Source organism: Ictalurus furcatus, chromosome 23 (genome assembly GCF_023375685.1).
Source record: "Ictalurus furcatus strain D&B chromosome 23, Billie_1.0, whole genome shotgun sequence".
Classification (NCBI taxonomy): Eukaryota; Metazoa; Chordata; class Actinopteri; order Siluriformes; family Ictaluridae; genus Ictalurus; species Ictalurus furcatus.
Window position 1 is genome coordinate 11,835,336 of NC_071277.1, and position 20,682 is coordinate 11,856,017.

The window sequence follows — 20,682 nt, forward strand, 5'->3', positions numbered from 1 at the left end:
GGAAGGTCAGAGATCTGTCTAAGCCATTTTGAAGCTGAGAAAAGAATGAATATCATTCAGAGCCATTGCATAAGGACTGGGCATAGCCAGTGCAACAATTTGGAATGTCCTGAAAAAGAAAGAAGCCACTAGTGTATTAACAACCAGTTTGCCCAATGAAAACAGTCACAATTGATGATAGAAACATAGTGAGAGCTGTGAAGAAAAATCCAAAAACAATAGTCATTGACATCAACAATAACCTCCACAGTGCAGGGGTGAAGGTATCACAATCTACTGTTTCAAAGCAGAAATATAGTGGCCATACCACAAGATGTAAACCACTCATCAGCAGTAAGAATCAGAAGGCCAGACTATCCACACAATAAAAGAATATTCCCAACTTTCCAATTTCTCAATTAACTGGACTAAGTCCACTATGCTTGCTCTCAACATTAAACACCCCGATACTACAGTACAATCTCTACTTATCCCCATAAGCACAGATGACATTACTTACAGTATTTTGGTGCCAAGTTGTCAGACTTGCATAAACTCAATTTTAACCTATTACTGAACAGCATAAATAATGAGCTCCAATACTGGATAAACTTTCCCCTCTCTCGCAACTTTTATGGATGTAGAAGAGCATCCATAAAAATGATGATACTACCAAAACTAAATTACTTATTTTCAGTGATCCCTGCTCAACCTCCCCCTTCCTGGTTCAAATCACTCAATTCCTGCATCACTAAACAATTTTCAAGACAATGTCTATTGTAAAAAGCGCTATACAAATAAAATTGAATTGAATTGAATTGAATTGAACTAAATTTTATTGAAAAAACAAACCTCCCAAAATCAAATTAACTACCTTACGCAGACCCATAGCATAGAGGAATCAATGCCCCAAACTTTGAACAATATTGCTTCACTAACTAACTCCAATATATAATCAAATGGATAAAACCCAGTCAGACAAATGAGATATGGCTAGATACTGAACAAGCACTAAGCAAAGAAATCGGAATCTTAGCGTAAATCTACCATTCATCAGCACAGCTATCAAATGCCACCCCTGCTTCAATAGCCCAACAATTACAGCGGTTTTAACAGTTTGATGTTTGATGCAAATTTGAGAAACTATAAATTTACCACCCCAACTAACCAAACAAACTCCCATATGACACAACCCCGAATTCACAAACACCGTGAAGATAACAAACATCTCCACATGGGTAGAAAAAGGCATTACATACCTTAAACACATACAGTATGTCAAAACAACACCTTTACATCACTACTATATCTAGTTGAGAAGCGTGGACTAGAAAATAAACATTTCTTTGAATTTCTACAACTCAGAGACATAATATGCTCAAAATTCAACCTAAACAACAACATATTAGACCCTATTAGTGTCAGAACTATACGCAATACCAACTAAAGTCCTTTCCAAAATATATAAAATACCATCCAAATCCAGCTCAATTACCATACCATGCAAAAAATGGGATGATGTCCTAAATGTAATGGGTATGGAAAGTATTCTATACATTTAATATATAGAATTACAAAAAAAATGTATACCTGAAGTGACTGTCTGTATGTGTGCATCTTCCCCTTTAATTTTCTGACTGCAGCGTGTAAATGTTAGCTTCCTGTCTTTGCACCTCCTCTTCGTTTTCCGCACTGTGTTTGCATGGGAGAGGTAGGATTTTAATTAGGATTTTAAGTTCTGATTAATCCAATTTCATCTTTGCCTTAAAAATCACTTTTAAACTAGCATTCTTTTTTTAAATTGTATTTATGATATTATTTCCCATGTATGATTTATTATTTTCATGTTTTCACTTTAATTAAGGTTATGATTAGGTTTTTTTTGCATCATCCGTGATCTTGAAGCATGTGTTAATTGCAGTGAACTTGAAATTTATTTTACAGAAATGTTGAGGGTTAACGCACACACTGTATGAGATTGTGTTATCGCTTTGTCAGGTATGTTTTTTGTCATTTATGTTAAATCTTTATTTTATTGATTTTATTCCTTTGCACCTCCTCTCTTCCCCCTTTCCGTACTGTGTTTGCATGGGAGAGAAATGTTGAGGGCGAAAAGACACAATGAATGAGTGTTATCTCTTTGTCAGAGAGTAAATAAAGAGTTGACCCAGTTGCCATCCGTCTAGTTTATTTGGTTAAAAGAAAACACAACACAGACAACAATCAATTACACTCATACTTCCACCATAAGTGGAAATCAACGAATAACTTTAATATCACACATTGCAATAACCTAATATTTGACTACATAACAATGGGAAAACTTTCTGCCTTAATCAAAAATAAAACTACCAAATTTAACTATATTTGGACACCACTCAACACTTACATAAACCAGGGAATCACTTCACAATAGCAGACAATACAGTACCTACAGACAAACCACATAATCAAAGCCATACCACACATCTCAAACATAATGCTCACAAACACATGCAACCAAAATTGATGTTATACATATTAATGAACTCAATCCACATTCCAACTATTACGGTTCGCACACCCCCATACCTTCCCCCATACCCCCCAACCTACCATCCTAATAATTGCCATGCCCATGTCCATGCTATCTTCTCTTGTCTAGTCTATTGTTTTGTCTCATTGACTGTCCTGTCTGTTACATCCTATACTTACCACTCACCCATTCTAATCCTTAAATGCAACAAATCCAGAAATATGAATGAAGTAAAATAAATAAACTTAATTGGGAGGAACTTCATCATGCAATGACCCAAAACATACTGTCAACACAATAAAGGACTTCATCATGGGAAAGAAGTGGAAGGTTTTAGACTGGCCAAGTCAATTACCAGACCTTAACCCAATTGAGCATGTATTTCACATGGTGAAGAGACTGAGAAACCCCTCAAAGCGAACAACAACTGAAAGAAGCTGCAGTGCAAACCTGGAAAAGAAAAATGCTAAAGTTTGATGATGTTAGTGGGCTATAGAATCACATTCATCTTTTGATCTCAAATCCAAATGTCTTCTGCATAGCAAAAATAAAAGAAGTGGCTGTGCCGATACTTTCAAACTGTATAACTTTTTTAACTTTACTCTGACAGCTAGTTAGCAAGGTGTCTTACATGGCCAAAGATATGAGGTCATCCTTTACTAACCCATATAATAATATTAATAATAATAATAATAATAATAATAATAATAATAATAATAAAAAGAACATAAAGAAAACGAAGAAGTAGATGGAGAAGAAAAAACCTTACATCGTGGAGTGGGTAGTCCTGTGGTTTTTGTGGTAGTGATAGATGTTGAAACCAATTTCATTGAAGTTGAGTTTCCCTGTTAATAGAATTAATTAATTGTTTACTTAATATAATAATAATAATAATAATAATAATAATAATAATAATAATAATAATAATAATAATAATAATATTCATCATCATCATCATCATCATAAGTAAAACTTTCAGAATTTGTATTGAGCAATAACAATCTTGATGTAATATGTGAAAAGAATATGATGTTTTGTGCTATAATGTGATATCATAATACATACAGTATATGAGGTAGACAACAATACCCGGCCCTAATATATTTAGGCTATACATTGGCAACATGCGACACCTATTTTTTTCCAACTTCAAGCACTGACAGAGATGAAAAAGATGACAAATTATATCATAAATGCTTTTCAAGACATTAGTCAGGCTAATGATACATAGTTAGACCAATCAAACACCGACTTATCTTCTGTCAATGTTCTCCTGCTGTTTGGGGGTGTGAGGGATGGGGGAGGTTAACTGGGTAATAACACCTTTTTTTAGGACTTCACTACTGGTTCAATGTGCACACCTTTGCTAAATACAAACAAAAAAAAGTAGATGACTATAAACTTATATGACCATATGATGTAGCTGTGTTAAATGCAAACTCCCTTACTCAATGCAGGGATAGATAAATAAATAAATAAATAAATAAATAAGTAAAATAGGTAATAATGATAATAAACTTAACCTGAGAGAGGCAGCTACAAACAGCAGCGTGGTCAGCAGCGTAAAGCCCTATTTGGATGGGATTATTTTTCAGGACATATGTCTGTAACGTAATTGTTACTGCAGATGTCTGTGATATTTATCGTTAATTCGTATGGGATTCTGTTGAAATTGCTGAAATGGGCACACCTTCATCATTTACATGCTGATGGCCCATCACAGCACCAGTGTCATACGCAGTATGGTGCTACACCTCATTGTTTGATAATGTAACATGGAACAAGAAAAAAGAAAGCCACAACTGGCTTAGAGCTGAAAATTTATGTTTAATTTCAGTTTGAGGAGACTGACGTTATCAAACACTATTTGAACAAATAGTGCATAATCATTCAGGTTGGGAGGAGAATTTTCAGGAAGTTTGTGATAAATGTCCCTCTGTCAAAGTGGCATTTGGTGACTGGACTAAATGTCAAGAATGAATCGACTACCTAAAAAGAAAATACAGAAAGTGCATTAAACACAACAGAAGAAGTGGCTCAGACAGTGTGCAGTGTCCATACTTCGAGGACCTGGAAACCATTTGGGTATGCATAATTTACTTTATATTTTCCAAAATCTCTAATAAGGTATATACTTTTAATCAATAAGATAAGATATACCTTTATTAATCCCCTGTAGGGGAAATTCAAATTGACACAGCAGTACAAGTAGGAGGAGTAACATCAAAGAAAGAAAAGAATTTCCATAAATACCTATACAATAGAAATAAAAGAAACAATAAAATAGATCTGTGTATATGTACATATGTTAGAGAACTATATTATATATGTACATGTGCAATATCTGTGAAATGACAATTAACCGTAGAGTGTGTGATCCTGTGAGACTCAGTGGAGTAGGAGGTACTGGGTATTGCACTGTGGAGTCTGATGGCTGATGGCATGAAGGAGCCCCCCCCCACACACACACACACATATTGACGTACGAGGCTGAATGAATCTGTGGCTGAATAAGCTCCTGAGCAGGCTCAGCTAAGCATAAAGAGGATTAGAAGGATTGTTCATAATAGCTTTCAGCTTCCCTATCACCCTCTTCTTAGTCACTTCCTCCACACTGTCCAGTTCCATCCCCAAAAGAGAGATGGCCTTCCTCACTAGCTTGCTCATTTTGTTGCTCACTCAAGTCCTAATGCCACCTCCCCAGCACACCACAGCAAAGAAGATAGCACTGGCCGCTACAGACTAGTAAAACACCTGCAGCAGCCTAGTGCACACATTAAAGCCTCCTCAGAAAGTACATCCTCCACTGTCCTTTTTTATAGAGTGCCTCAGTGTTTCTGACCAGTCCAGTGTGTTATTTAGCTGCACCCCTAAGAACTTGTACCTGTCCACTAGCTCCATTCGCTCCCCCTTATGAGAACAAGGGTGGGGGGCCTCTTGCTATGCTGGAAGTCCACAATCAGCTCCTTGGTTTTCCAGATGTTGAGCTGGAGGTAGTTGTTGTTGCATCATCTAAGGAAGCTTTCGATAAGGTCTCTGTACTCCTCCTCCTTATCATCTCTATTACAGCCAACAATTCTTGAAGGAGTCATCTGAGAACTTCTGTAGGTGGCACGTTCCCGAATTGAAGCAGAAAGTACAGTTCCCTGGGGTGCACTAGTGTTGCTAGTATGAAAATTTTTAATCAATCAGTTAATCAGTCTTAATCAATGAAAGTATAATCCAATCATGTATAATCAATGCATGAGATATGAGAGAGTATTCATGCTTGTTGATCAAGGAAACAATTAATGTCACTCTAGCTTGGGGGAAATCACTGAGCACATTTCTTACTCCTAGTTTGTATCTTTTTGCTAGCTTGGAATCTGTTATTCCTTAGCATGTATCCACTATTATTGCCAAGACTTATGAGTGTTTTATTGTTTGAACTGCAGAAGCTAAAAAACCCCCACAAAATATGTATGTACACAAAGGACTGATAAGGCCAACTGTGCAGCAAGGTGCTCATTAGAAGAGAAGCACCAATGTTCAAGGACATGTGTGTATGTTAGCTTGCTAATAGACTTCCTTTATACTCTTGTTGCATAACAGAGAGATGAGCTTTAGAGAGTCTTTGTTTTGAAAGTTTATAATAATAATAATAATAATAATAATAATAATAATAATAATAATAATAATAATAATAATAATATTAAACTTTATTTTATTAAGCACTTTTAAAAGCAGCTTCTCAAAGCACTGTACACAGAATTTTTTTTAATAAAAGTTAATAAGAATAACAACAACAACAATAATAATAATAATAATAATAATAATAATAATAATAAAAGTAGACATCAACAGTCAAATGCAAGTTTAAAAAAATATGTCTTGAGTTGAGCTTTAATCATTCCAAAGGTCTGAGCTTCCCGAAGTTCGATAGGAAGAGAGTTCCAAAGGGAAGGACCATAGACAGAAAAAGCCCTGTCACCCATAGATTTTAAGCATGTTTGTGGAACAGTTAAGAGATTACACTGTGAGGAGTGCAGTCTGCGATTTGGGGTGTAAGGAATTAATAAAGCAGATATGTAATGAGGAGCCAAGTCATGTAATGCTTTGTATGTTAGCATCATAATTTTAAAATCGACACAGAACTTGACCAGTAGCCAGTGCAAGGACTCCAAAACAGGAGTAATATTTTATAAAAGAGTTTTTTGTAATGTTTTGTAAAAGAGTGTATCAAGATTGAATCTGTCAGATGCTCTGCAGACATCTCAGCTTTATTGCTTTGGCAGTAAAATCTACTTTCTGTCATCAACACCCAGAGACTCATAAGTTTTTATTTTTGTTGAAGAAGATTCCATGACATACAAACTGGCATAGTCGACAGGATTGGAAAGTAGAAGTCGTGTCAGGCTGGCAGAAGCGAGCCGCACAAACCATGGCCACTGAAAAAGGTAAACAATTTTGTTTATGTGGTTCGCTAAAGGTCAGTCTGGGGCTGTGAGAACACTTTTAAAAGTTTTCTCCAAATTAAGAAGAAGGGGTTTTGATCTCAGTAAAGAAATAATAGCATGCAATGATCTGTTTTTGCTGTTAAGTGGGCCTTGATGGATAGCAGTAAATTATACAGATAAAAAAAAGATAGGGAATAAGTGATAAGTCCTGCGGGTACTGCTCTGTTGTGTCTAGGATGTGAATCAGCAGAGGGCTCAATGGGTATACGAAAATCCTGTGGATACAGCTTTTGACCGTGTTGGGGAACGGCTGAATTGTCAAGTTCACTCAGGAGAAGAATAGAGTAGAAAAATAAGTGTTTGTGTATTTTGGTAAACAGTTAGCCTGCATCCTGCTTTATTAGCGCAAAGGGGGATCAGCTAGACAGAAGCGAGCAGTTGGCACTGTGCCAAAGGAGTGTGACTGTGTGTAAGTCTGTGAAACTGCAAAAGGTTGGCACTGTAGCAAAGGTGTGTGAGTGTAAGTCTGTGAGACTGTGTTCAAATAAGTCTATTCTGTTTGCTTCTTTAAAGATTGTCTCTACTTTATTATTTTCCCTTCATTTCCTTGCTGTTGTCCCTAGTTTTGGGGCTGTGGGATGGTCGTTTCTTTCCTGGTGGCTTGGCCTACCTGACCCCAAATTGCTCACGATGCCTGCTTTGAGGTACTCTGTATCTCTGTATCTGTATCTGTACCTATCGCCAGCTCAGTGTATCGAAGCACCACATTGATCCAGAAATTGGACTCTCCAATTTGCGGGGTCAGTGTGCCACTCGTTGGGCACTGGCTTGAGTGTTGTCCTTTTGTCCTTTTGTCCATCTTGAGTGTTGTCCTTTTGTGTTAAAGATTTCATTCTCGTGATGCTTGGTATTGCAGTGTATGGTGGGTTGGGGTCTTCCCAGTTGGATAAGTGGGAGTGCACCGGTGAGTTGTCCTTGCTTGACAGGTTCCATGTGGGTGGGGGCAACATGCCTGGAGTGCTACATTGGCGTACATAACTAACTTTCACAGAAGAAAAATAAGTGTGTGTTAAAGAAAAATTTGTGTGTGTTGAAGAAAAATAAGTGAATGTGTGGTATATGAGCCCTAGGATTAGATTGAGGCACACGGTTGTCTCTCCAGCCAATAAAGGGACAGTGGGAATGTACATGTGTGTATTCCTGTGGCTAGGTGTCTGTGTGTGTATCTGTGTGTATGTGCATGAATGAGCAATTAAAATATGTCCATGCCTTTTAGATAAAAGTGAAAATTATTTATGGAAAGTTGGAAAAGTGTTATTCATGTGAGTCATATTTTAACTAAAAACATTCCAAGATATTGGATTTGCAGATTGTTTGGTCATTCTTCTAATTGTCATATCCAATCCTTGTTGAGCAATCCATGAACCTGTATGCTGTATATAGGAGTGGATGCCCATTTAGACCTATTTTTACCCTCCTGATATTAGGTGAGATGCAGAGTATTGCACCCTATACTAAACATTGTGCTGAAAGCTGGGTAGGAGAAGCATTTAGAAAATATCCTGGTGTGAACAGAGCTCTGTATTTCCTGCTCAGTGATGTTACAGCAGGCCCAGTAGAGGGCACTGTTTACTTTCTTGTTCTCTTTTCTTTTTTTAGAAGGTAGATGTTTGCTCCAGGAAAGGCTGTATATGGGTTTCACTGAGTGGTCAGAATTCATATTGCCGGCATTAAAGGCCTTGCGTTTGTCACTGTGATGTGCTTGTTGTGAGTTTGTTTGAATGTTGCATGAAAACATGAGCGACTGTGTGAGTGTATGAGAGTGAATAACGGGTCCTACTTGTGTGTGTGTGTGTCTGTGTGTGTGTGAGAGAGAGAGAGAGATGCTGGTTTGTGTGTATTGTGTAGGTGTGCATGAGTGTGTGAATAGAATAGGTCTTTGAGCTTTTAGAACTCTATGAAGGGACAAGATACCATGGTTGGTACTACAAACATCCTGAAACATTGGTTTTGTAGACTTTTTGGACATTCTCCTAATTGTAGTCATTGTGATCTAAACAGACAGACACAACTCTTGTTGTAGTGCCCAATAAATTGTATGTAGTAAATGGAAAAAGTTTGTTTGGACCAGTTTTTAAGCGCCCAATAATGATTGAGACCGGACTCATTGAATCACTTACCGATACATATGCTGAGAAAGACAAAAATGCTCAAAAGACATCCTGGGTGTGTTGCAATATCTGTCACTCCAAGCAGGCATAGAGATACTGAATACAGGCATATTTGCATAACATATCAAAAACTATTAACAGGCATTAGAATAAAAGGAGTACGACGTGCACACTTTTATCCCCTAAATTAAATATTCATCATCCTTTCACTTGAATGAGTGTCTGATCTAGACGGGTTGAAAAATAGTTCGATTTTGGGGTTTTAAATGAAATAAAATGAAACAAAAATGTAGATCAACTAGATCAACTAGAAAAGAGTAGTTGACGTCTCTATATAATATTTTTTGCATACCTAGTCCAGATTTTAAAATACACCTCCATTTAACTTTTTATAGGGAGTCTGCACATCTATGCGTAATAATAGTAATTCGATCTAAAGCACATGTGATAGCAGAAGATTGAAAGCAGAAATTGGTTACCAAATAATTTAAAATAATTGAATTTCATTTGGGAGACTACATTATTTGGACAAGCAATGAGACCATAAGTATGGTAAGCCATTTTGAATTAATGTCAGGCAGATGAAAGTAAACTTCAGGAAGCAGAGTTAACTGAGTGTAATTTCAGGAAAGAGAATAAGGAACTGTAAATATACAGTATGTCTAGGTTCCAACCCCATATACTCTATTTTTCAGTTCCGCATTACTGGAATTATCACGATTTAGTACCACTGGGATTTAGTCCCATTAGGTTAGTGTACACTACAAATAATCCTAGAGTAGAGGAATTTTTTCCTTTCGCAACAAGGAGATTAAGAAAAGTGATTCAGAAAGGGGGGAAAATGTATCTTTTCCACCTGAAGTTATATTTTTGCGGACATCAGGCTAGAGCTCATTTTGGTAAACTGAGAATCACATTCATGAGAGGTGTTATTCCTTGGACAAGAGAAACATATTAAATGAAAGCCCGTAGAGGAACACACCACCTTAAGAGGATTAGTGTTGACTGTTATACCAAATAGAGACGAGTATCAGGTGTTGCTCAGGCCAGCTTTAAGGATCCCTGAATACAAGTAGCAATCATGACATCCACTCCTGTAGAACTGTTGGAGTCCAGACACCCACTATTCAGAGAATTTATAGATAAGCTCTCAAAGAAATGGGGGAGGAAAAAAAACAATACAAAAGACATGAACACAAAATGGCCTGAAGGAGGGAAATTTGATGTAGCGTTGTGTGAAGAAATAGAAACACTAATAAAAAACTACAAAGTCAAAGATAAGAGAAAAAGAGGGAAGTAAAAAGAGAAAAGGAACGAGAGCTGCTGTTAATGTTTAAAAAGAAAGGAGATGATTTGTGGAAAAGCATGAAACAGAGTAGGAATATACTAAAGAATGATGATAAGAAAACCAAGATAAAAATGAATAAGGTGCTTGCCAATCTGCCTCCTTATGTGACCCCAGGTGATCAGTTCCCAGTGGTAAAAGGGGTTTTGGACGTAAAAGGAGAAATGGAATGATGATGTTCGTCCATCGGTGTCGATGAGGACCATTTATGTCATCTATTCACTTGGGAGGTGGGTCCGGAGATTGCTGATCAGTCCAATCCGGGCCCGGAAGAGTCTGTTGCAGTGAGGACAAGGATAAGCAGGTTGCTGACTGGGAGATGTGTAACTGCTATTCCTGAATTTGCGCAGAGCACATTTTTCAGCTGCGTCTGCCAGCCTTTTCTGCTCGAAGGCTGCCGCACTGAGCATTGATTTGACTGTGCCAAGCAGATCTATCAGCAGCGACACTCTCCCAACTGCCAGGGTCAATGCCAAATTTCTTCTGTGAGGCCTTAAGGGTGTCCTTGAACCTCTTATATTGACCACCATGAGATCTCTTGCCTTGCTGTAGCTCTCCATAGAACATCTTCTTGGGTAGGCGTTCTTCCGGCATGTGGACAACATGGCCAGCCCATCGGGGCTGTGCCTTGCACAGCATGGTGTGGATGCTTGTCATGCAAGCCTGACTGAGCACCACTGTGTTCGGTACCTTGTCCTGCCAACTGATCTTCAGCAGTTTTCTCAGGGAGCTCATGTGGAAGTGGTTGAGTTTTTTAACATGGCGGCTATACACAGTCCATGTCTCACAAGCATAGAGAAGGGTGGGTAGAACTACCGCTGAGTAGACTTTGAGTTTGGTAGCAAGCTTAATGCCTCTCCTATCCCAAACATTTGAGCGGAGTTTGCCAAATGCTACACTGGCTTTAGCAATCCTGGAGTTGACCTCATCGTCTATGTGGACGGCTTGTGATAGGGTGCTGCCAAGGTATGTGAATCTGTCCACATTTTTGAGCTTTTGGCCACTGACAGTGATGGATGGTTCCAGATAGTCTTTTCCTGGAGCTGGCTGATGCAGAACCTTGGTCTTGTTGGTGGAGATGGTTAGTCCGAAGTTGGTGCACGCTGTGGAAAAGAGGTCCAAGCTATATTGCATGCCTGCCTCTGTACTGGAGTTGAGGGCACAGTCATCTGCAAACAAAAAGTCCCGAATGTATTCAACTTGGACTTTGGTCTTGGCTTGAAGCCTCCTCAGGTTAAACAACTTCCCATCCAGACGGTATCGGAGACCGACTCCCACATCACTGTCCTTGAAAGCGTCCATAAGCATGGCAGAGAACATGAGGCTGAAGAGGGTGGGGGCTAAGACGCATCCTTGTTTCACACCATTCGTAACCTCAAAGGGTATGGAATAGTTACCCTGGTCCTGGACTCTAGCAAGCATGCCATCATGAAATTGTTTCACCATTTCAATGAAGACTTCCGGACATCCAAATTTGGCCATGATTTTCCAAAGGCCTTCCCGGCTGACGGTGTCGAACGCCTTTGTTAGGTCTACGAAGGTGATGTATAGCTGGACATTTTGTTCCTGACACTTTTCTTGCATCTGCCTGGCAGCAAAGATCATGTCAATGGTGCTTCTCTTCTTTCTGAAACCACACTGACTTTCTGGCAGTAGGCCATGATCAAGGTGCTCTGTGAGTCTATTCAGCAGAATCCTGGCAAGGACCTTTCCTGCGATACATAGTAGAGAGATTCCTCTATGGTTGTCGCAGGATTGGCGATTTCCTTTGCGTTTGTAAATGTGGATGATAGATGCATCTTTGAATTCCTGGGGTATACGTTTCTGCTTCCACATCCCACAAAACATCTCTATTAGTCTTTCCACTAGCTTAGGCCCACCACACTTGTAGATTTCCCCTGGAATGGAGTCTGCTCCCAGAGCTTTCCCACTAGACAGGAGCTCAATGGCCTTGTGAGTTTCCAGCACTGACGGAAGGTCAGCCAATCTCTCGTTTATCTCCACCTTGGGTAGGCTGTTGATAGCTTCATCATTGATGGAAGAGGGTCTGTTTAGGACACCGACAAAGTGTTCAGCCCAGCGCTCCAGTATCTTCTCCTTATCCGTTATGAGAGTGCTGCCGTCAGAGCTCAAGTGTGCGGCAATGCCTGATGTTACTGGGCCATAGACATCACGAAGAGCACTATAGAAATGTTTCTTATCATGTCTGTCGGCAGCAGACTGTATATCATCAGCCTTTCGGCTCAGACATGTGTCCTGCATCTCGCGCAGTTTTTTCTGCACCGCTTGGCCGACTCTGCTGAAAGCATCTTTCTTTGCTGCGGACTTGGGGTCGATGCTGACCGCACACTGCAGATGGTGCTTGTCCTCTAGCATGGACTGTATTTCTTCACAGTTCTCATCAAACCAGTCTTGGTGCTTTCGCGCAGTGACGCCAATAGTTTCAGATGCAGTAGAATACACCAGCTGTTTAAAGGCAGTCCAACATTGCTCTATGTCATTGGTATCAGAATATGTAGTTTCTAGCTTGCTTGTCAGAGCGTCAGACAGAGCTTGCTCAATGTTGCAGTCTTTCAGCCTGGAGACGTTGAGGCGTTTTGGGACTCTAATTCCCTGTGGGCATCTGGGAGGTTGAATTCTAAGGTTCATCTTGGATATCAGTCGCCTGTGGTCTGTCCAGCAGTCAGCACCACACATTGCTCTGGTGAATGAAATGGAATGAAGGGAGACTTGGAGATCATAGAAACTGAAAGGCTAGGAGAATGTAGGGAAGAAACAAAGGTAAAGAAACACAGAGAGCAAGATAAGGAGAAGCTAGATGGCTCATCATTAGATTGCTATAAACATGTGCGAGAAACACTAATATGAGTATCGAAAAGGAAGCCAGGAATGGGTTGTACTAGATTAAATAGATGGGGAAGATGATTATTGAGATAAAAAGTGTGAAAGCTAGATACAGATATAGATGAAAGGATGGCACAGATAAGTTGGTAAGTCAAAGGAATACGCTGCTGGAGAGAAGGCAAGAAAGAGACAGACATGGAAATAGACGATGGGTTGTATAATTTGTCATGTGAAATTGAAAGAGAAAATGGAAGGATTAGGCAACTGGTTACAGAGCTTCCTATTTTAATTAAAGGAAAGCAAGGACAATATGTGCCCTGGGCCATACAGCATCTTGATGGGCTGGTCACTCACCTCCCTGACATTCATGAGGGGCCTGGGAAATGGATAAAGGTGTTCGAAGACGAAACTATGGGCAAGCTGCTCAATATAGGAGACATTCAGGGACTCCTCACTAAGATTATGGGCTGAGCAATGATTTAAGAGATCTTCATGATGGCATGCCTACCAAGAGCTGTAGGTTCTACAGATTTGGATGTCACTACTTTTGACCAAAGTCATCTGGTGTTGTGGTATATGCTGAGAACTGAATACACAGAATACAGAATTGAATGCAAAAAAAAACTATTTCAAGAAAATTAAAAAAGTCTTGTTGTCATGTTACAGCAAACCAGTGACTACCTTTCCCATCCTGCACTGCGGCCTAAAAACATGGCCGCCATAGACTGCAATTCCTAGAACACTCATTCATTCTAATCACGTACACCTGCATCTCACATGCCCTCACAACCACAGTATAAAGAGACTGTTTGAACACAATGACTTTGCGTAGTATTGAGTGTTATCACCATACCAAGCGTTTGAAACGTGTTCCTCGTTTTGATTCATGTTCTTTGAACTTGTTTCTGGTTTCTCGTTCTCAATTCTTGCATTGCCTCGTTTATGCCTGTTTACTGATCGCATGACCCATTGTCTGTTTTTGACCACGCTATTGTCTTATGATTTGGATTCGTCTACATGTCTCTCTTTATTAAAAGCTCTTATCTGCACTTGTATCCGTCCTAACCATCACTAGACAGAATGCTATGCCTCATCATGGATGCAGCAGGAAAAAGGAGGAGACATCATGCCAAGGTAATAAGGAACACCCTACCAAGACTACTCTGTCAAGTTTCCTCAATGTGTTGCCACAGATCCCCTAGAGCCATATGATGGATTATTCGTCTACCCTGAGTATTTTTTTTTTCGACTGCCAATTACATTTTTTGAGCCTGGCGCACCCCAAGCGTGACCAGAGGCAGTGGCTGGGGTTCCTACTGTCCCGGCTCATGGGCCAAGCACGCCAGTGGGCAGAGCGTCTGGGCCATCCAGAATCCATGGGTCTTCATAATGTAACTCGGTTTGTGGGACTACTGATAAAGGAGTTTGGAAGTCCAGAGTCACCCCCAACCTGGATGAGTTTTTGGGGAGGGACAGGCTCATGAATGAACATGCAAGGCCGTTCACCACCTATTACAAGATGACCTCCTCCCCAGAGCCCCAACCTCAGACTCACGAGGTGGTCTCCCCTGCCGAGCTCCAGCCGAGGTCAACATGGCGGTCTCATTCTCAGAGCTCCAGCATAAAGTCAAGTTCCTGCTAGAGGTCAATGAGGTGACCTCCCTAGCCATGTTCCTGTCTGAGGTCGAAGACTCGGCCTCTCAAGCCAAGTTCCTGAGAGGGAAATTACTCATTTTTACTTTGTAATAAGTTTGTTCTTGTTCGGTTTCATTCTCATGTGAGGATAACGCCTAAGAAGGCCATGTCATGTCACTGAGATCAGTGCAGAATGTTTATCTGCTTACAGAGCCACAAACATGTTCTTCTGTTCAAGGTTTGTCTGAACATTTTCCAAGATCCTAAAACAAAGCCTGTTTGAACTGCCTCAAACTGCTTCTTATTGGTACACAGAATTATGTCATGCTCTGTGTTTCACATATATAGTAGTGGTTTAGTACAAGGGCTTCAGAGCGCTCTCATTATTCTATCCTGCTTTATTCTATCCTGTATGAACCATCTTTCTGTAACAAACCTTTTTACCTTCAGAGGACGAGTCTGTGAGTGTTGTCTAATTAACACGACCATTTGGCATCTCCTGGCTGGGCTGTATGAGTCTTTTCAGCTTTTCTGGACAACAAGCAAACCGGAGGACGCCCGTGGAAAAGTTTTCACCCTAAAGCCCATGTTGATACAGGCAGTTTGCCCTTTGTTCTGCAGAGCGAAAGACCGACGCAGTCTTACCACTAACCATGGTAGAAACCATCAAAAAAAACAGCCTAAAGGTAAATTTTAATTTTATAAAGTCATTGTGTATTGCTGTCTGTATGGAAGGGAGTCAATGATATAAGAAATGCGTGTATTACATTGAGATTTCTTATAAGAAGTTTGAGGAACTTCACCTCTGCGACGGCAGAGATATTGGTGTTTCTTAGTGTGGCGACAGGCCAGTAGCCGGAGCACAGGAAACAAAGATCGCTCCTCCCGTGACTGCCGCAGTGGCAAAGAAGAGACAGTTCCTCTTCAGCGCCACCAAATGTTTTGGACGGCCAGAGAGCACGTGGCGGCGGGGCGGGGCCGCCGACACACCCACGGCTCATGAATGGTGCACCGTGCGGAAGAATTCCACCATCCATCAGCGAGGGGAGAGTATAAAAGGGCGATATTCCACTCGTAGAGAGAGAGAGAAGTATCTCCGAAAGAGTGCACGAATCTCTGGCGTGTTTTATGCAGTTTTGCCGACGCGTGCATGTCTGCTAATCGCAGTTGTGTGTTTTTTCTGGGCTTCAGGTGACTCCGACGCGAGTGACGGCTCTGCCCTGCCCCCTTGGCTGTAACCGCCGATGGCTGAGACCCTCACTGCCCGATCGCCCTTCAACCCACACACACACACACACACCCCCCCGCTCACCGATGGTCTTGAATAAATCTCCCATAACACTGAAACAGCCTCCTGTGTATCTGTGCTCCGCCCACCGCTGGCTAAAATCCCTACGCTGGTGGAGGATGCTGGCATGAGCACAGACCCACTCATCTAAAAAAAAAAAAAAAAAAAGGGTTGTCCCCCCCCCCCCCCATTTTCCCTCTCCTCCTTGGGGGTTGTTCATAAACATGGATCCCACGCTGCAGCACCTTCTGGAGGCCAGTATTCAGCAGCGAACGGTGACACAACAGCTTGCCCATAGCCTACAAGCTGTGACACAAGAACTAGTGACCCTGAGGACAGCGACTCCCGCAGCTGCTACGCCCCTCCCTGATCCTGGCCGTGAGGTCCGACGCCTGCTTCCCCCTCTAAACCCCGAAGATGACATCGAGGCCTACCTCGAGACCTTTGATGGCGTCACCCGCCGCGAAGAGTGGGACCGCATTGAGTGGCCACGCATCCTCCGCCCGCTGCTTTCCGGGGAGGCGCGCACGGCCTATTACTCACTCTCTCCAGAAGAAGCAGCTGACTATGGAGAGGTAAAGAGTGAGATCCTGGCGTGGTGTGGGCGAAACCTGCTCCAGGCAACGGTGGAGTTCCACCGGTGGCGCTACAGGCCGGGAGCCAAGCCACGTGGACAGATGGACACCCTACTGCGCCTCACCAAGAGGTGGCTCCAGCCTGACATGCACTCTGCCACTGAGGTTGTAGAGAGGGTGGCTGTGGACCGGTTCCTGAGGACCTTGCCACCCACAGAACGCCAGGCCATGGGGATGCGAGCCCCTGGGACATCCAGGGAACTATTGACTGCCCTGGAACACACCCTGACCACTCTGGCACTCGGCAAAGAGGGACAGCACCAGCAAGGCCGCCCGGACTACGGGACGCCCAAGGATGAGCCCAGCCCGACTGAGCCAGACCATGGGACACCGAAGAAGACCCAGAAAACCTGGCTGGCAGGACGTGTCCTCCCCATGCTGGATCTGCCAAAACCGCCCCAGCGAGCAAAGGAAGCACGAGTGCAACAGGCCTACCTGGCCCGAGGCGAGGTGGACGCCAGGACAGAAGGTAAGCTGCACATACATTCTAACCCTCTCTCGTCTGTGTTCTAGCAGGTAAACCAGCAGGGGAACTTTGGCCAAGAGCAGAAAGAGGACAGCCACCTGAAGTATTGCTGGGCCCAGGTGTGCCAGATCGAAGGGCTCGACCAGAGCCCGAACCAGAGACTCCCCTTCTCTTACTTTCTGGTCAAAGGAGGCTTACTGTACCACCGGACCAACCGCCGAGGGGACACCGTGGACCTCTTGGTCGTGCCCAAAGCCAGAACACAGGCCCTGATGCATCTGGCCCATGCCCATCCGCTCGGGGGCCACCTGGGGGCGAGAAACACCCTGGAGATGCTAAAGGACCATTTTGTCTGCCAGGCATGGACGCAGAGGTCCGGCACTTCTGCCAACAATGCCCCCAGTGCCAACGCATGGCCCCAAGGAAGCCCCGCCAGCACCACTCATCCCGCTTCCCATCATAGGCATCCCGTTTGAGAGGATCGGCATGGACTTTGTCGGGCCGCTCCCAAGATCCGCCCGAGGGCACGAGTACATATTGGTAATCGTGGACAATGCCACCAGATACCCCAAGGCGGTACCACTGTGTAAAGCCACCTCCCAGAACATCGCCAAAGAACTGGTGCTCCTGTTCAGCCGTGTGGGGATCCCAAAAGACATCCTAACTGACCAAGGTACCCCGTTTGTGTCAAAGCTTATGTCTGATCTGTGTCAGCTGTTGCAGGTGAAACACCTAAAGGCATTGGTCTACCACCCACAAACGGATGGGCTGGTCGAACGGTTCAACCGGACCTTAAAGCAGATGTTGCGCCGGGTGGTAGACGAGGAAGGGAGGAACTGGGACCTCCTCCTGCCATACGTCCTCTTCGCCGTCCGAGAGTGCCCCCAGGCATCCACAGGCTTCACTCCCTTTGAGCTCCTCTTCGGACGGCGGCCGCGTGGACTGCTGGACGTGGCACGGGAAGCCTGGGAAGAACACTCAGTGGCTCGCTCAGTTGGGATAAATTCGCACCTTTAATATCTGTATACCATGTTGATATTTCTGTAAAGCTGCTTTGAGACACTGTCTATTGTAAAAAGCGCTATACAAATAAAATTGAATTGAATTGAATTGAACAGCCTTCCCCGTTCCGCTCGGTCATCGAGTATGTACAGGAGATGCAGGAGAAGATCGACTGAGTGGCCCCGATCGTCCAGGAACATATGAAAGCCACCCAGGAGGAACAGAAACGAGTGTACAACCGCCCAGCACAGCCCTGCGAGTTCCAACCTGGTGATTGGGTACTCCTGCTAGTGCCCAGCAGCTCCTGCAAATTCCTAGCTCGGTGGCAGGGCCCATATACAGTCCTCGAGAGGAGAGGTCCCGTGAACTATCGCCTGCAGCAGCCCGGTAAGCGAGCAGACACACAAACATACCACATAAACCTGCTGAAAAGGTGGATAGAGCCAGAACCGGTACTGTCTGCGTTTGCAGCCCTAGACATAGATCACGACCAGGACACCTTAGTCCAACTGGGCGAAGAACTCACCCCCGCCCAGAAGCAAGAGCTGACAGAGTTAGTGGGGCAATATACCGATGTTTTTTCTACCTCCTCAGGCATGGCGCAGTTGATACAGTATGAAATCAAGACTCAGCCGGAAGTGGTGGTGCGGCAGTGGCCCTATTGGGTCCCAGAGGCCCGCCGTAGGGCTATCGAGGAGGAGGTCAGCCGGATGCTGCATAGAGGAGTCCAACAGCCCCTGGTCCAGCCCTATCGTAGTCGTACCAAAGCCCGATGGAAGTATGCGCCTCTGCAATGACTTTCGGAAGCTAAACCAGGTCTCGGAGTTTGACAGCTATCCCCTTCCCCGGGTGGACGACCTAGTGGAGCGATTGGGGAGGGCTCGTTTCATCTCCATCCTGGACTTAACAAAGGGGTACTGGCAAGTGGCTCTGGCCCCAGAGGCGAAACCGCAGATGGCCTTCGGCACGGCGAATGGCCACTGGCAATACCGGGTCCTCCCCTTTGGGCTACATGGAGCTCCCGCGATGTTCCAGAGGCTTATGGACATTGTCCTGCGACCCCATCGTGCCTTCGCAGCCGCCTACCTGGACGATGTGGTCATTCACTCCTCCACCATGTCGGACCATCTGTTCCACCTGGGGGAAGTCCTGAAGGAGTTCCGGAAGGCCGGGCTGACAGCCAACCCCAAAAAGTGCCACCTGGGGCTGACCGAGGCACAGTACCTCGGGTACCGTATTGGCCGGGGCTTACTCAAGCCACAGGCAAAGAAAATTGAGGCAGTAAAGGGTTATCCCCGACCTTCGACAAAAAAACAGGTACGAGCCTTCTTGGTGTTGGCGGGGTACTACCGAAGGTTTGTACCTAACTTCTCCTCTCTAGCCTCTCCCCTCTCAGATCTCACAAAGAAGGGCCAGCCGGACCGGGTGAAATGGTCTACAGACGCAGAGCAGGCATTCCAGGACCTGAAGGAAGCCCTCACCAGCGCCCCCGTACTACATAACCCGGACTTAGCCCTCCCGTTCACCGTGCACACAGATGTGTCAGAAACCGGGCTGGGCATGGTCCTCTCACAGACCTTTGACGAGGAGGAGCACCCGGTCCTCTACATTAGCTGAAAGTTGTCCCCAGCAGAGAGGAAGTATGTGGCCGTGGAGAGGGAGGGCCTAGCAATAAAGTGGGCCATCGAGGAATTACGGTACTACCTGGCTGGGCGGAACTTCGTCCTGGTGACAGACCACGCCCCAAGGCCAAGGACACTAACGCCCGGGTGACTCGGTGGTTCCTCTCCCTACAAGATTTCTCATTCCAGGTTCAGCACCGGGCAGGGACCCAACATGGAAATGCAGATGGCCTCTCAAGACGAGACACCCTGTGGGCCCGACACACGGCGGCAGTAGGCTCAGAGCTGAGGGGGGGGAACTGTGGTGACAGGCCGGTAGCCGGCACACAGGAAACAAAGGTCGCTCCTCCCGTGACTGCCACAGTGGTGCAGAAGAGACAGTTCCGCTTCAGCGCCACCAAATGTTTTGGACGGCCAGAGAGCAACCATATGTTGATCCTAATATCACATTTATACGTGTGAATTATGGGGAACGATGTTTGAATCAATATGATGTATGGGTTAAAGAATGTGCTTTTCCTGAAAAAGGTAGTTTTAGCCTCAGACAGTTAGAACAACTGAAACTTAATTTAGAGACAAAGGAGAGAGAGACCTCTAAAACAAAGAGCGAAGTGCAGTTTTTGGCTGACTGGAAGGCATTTGCTGAATGGCAGAGTGAGGCACATAAAAGAGAGAAAAAATGTCTGGCAGGGCCCTCACTTGTTTCTCAGTGTGCTAAATTGCAGAAAGCCGATCCCGACCTGG

The 20,682-nt window shown here is 43.8% G+C and overlaps 1 protein-coding gene across 1 annotated transcript in view; it reads right to left on the reverse strand.

Annotated features, from left to right (window-relative positions):
* ptprh (protein tyrosine phosphatase receptor type H) overlaps positions 1-20,682 on the reverse strand; it is an 85,000-nt gene that overhangs the window by 44,121 nt on the left and 20,197 nt on the right. The window contains exon 2 of the mRNA XM_053611264.1: positions 3,264-3,339. Within this exon, the coding sequence (XP_053467239.1) occupies positions 3,264-3,339 (76 nt within the window). The remainder of the gene's footprint in view (positions 1-3,263; positions 3,340-20,682) is intronic.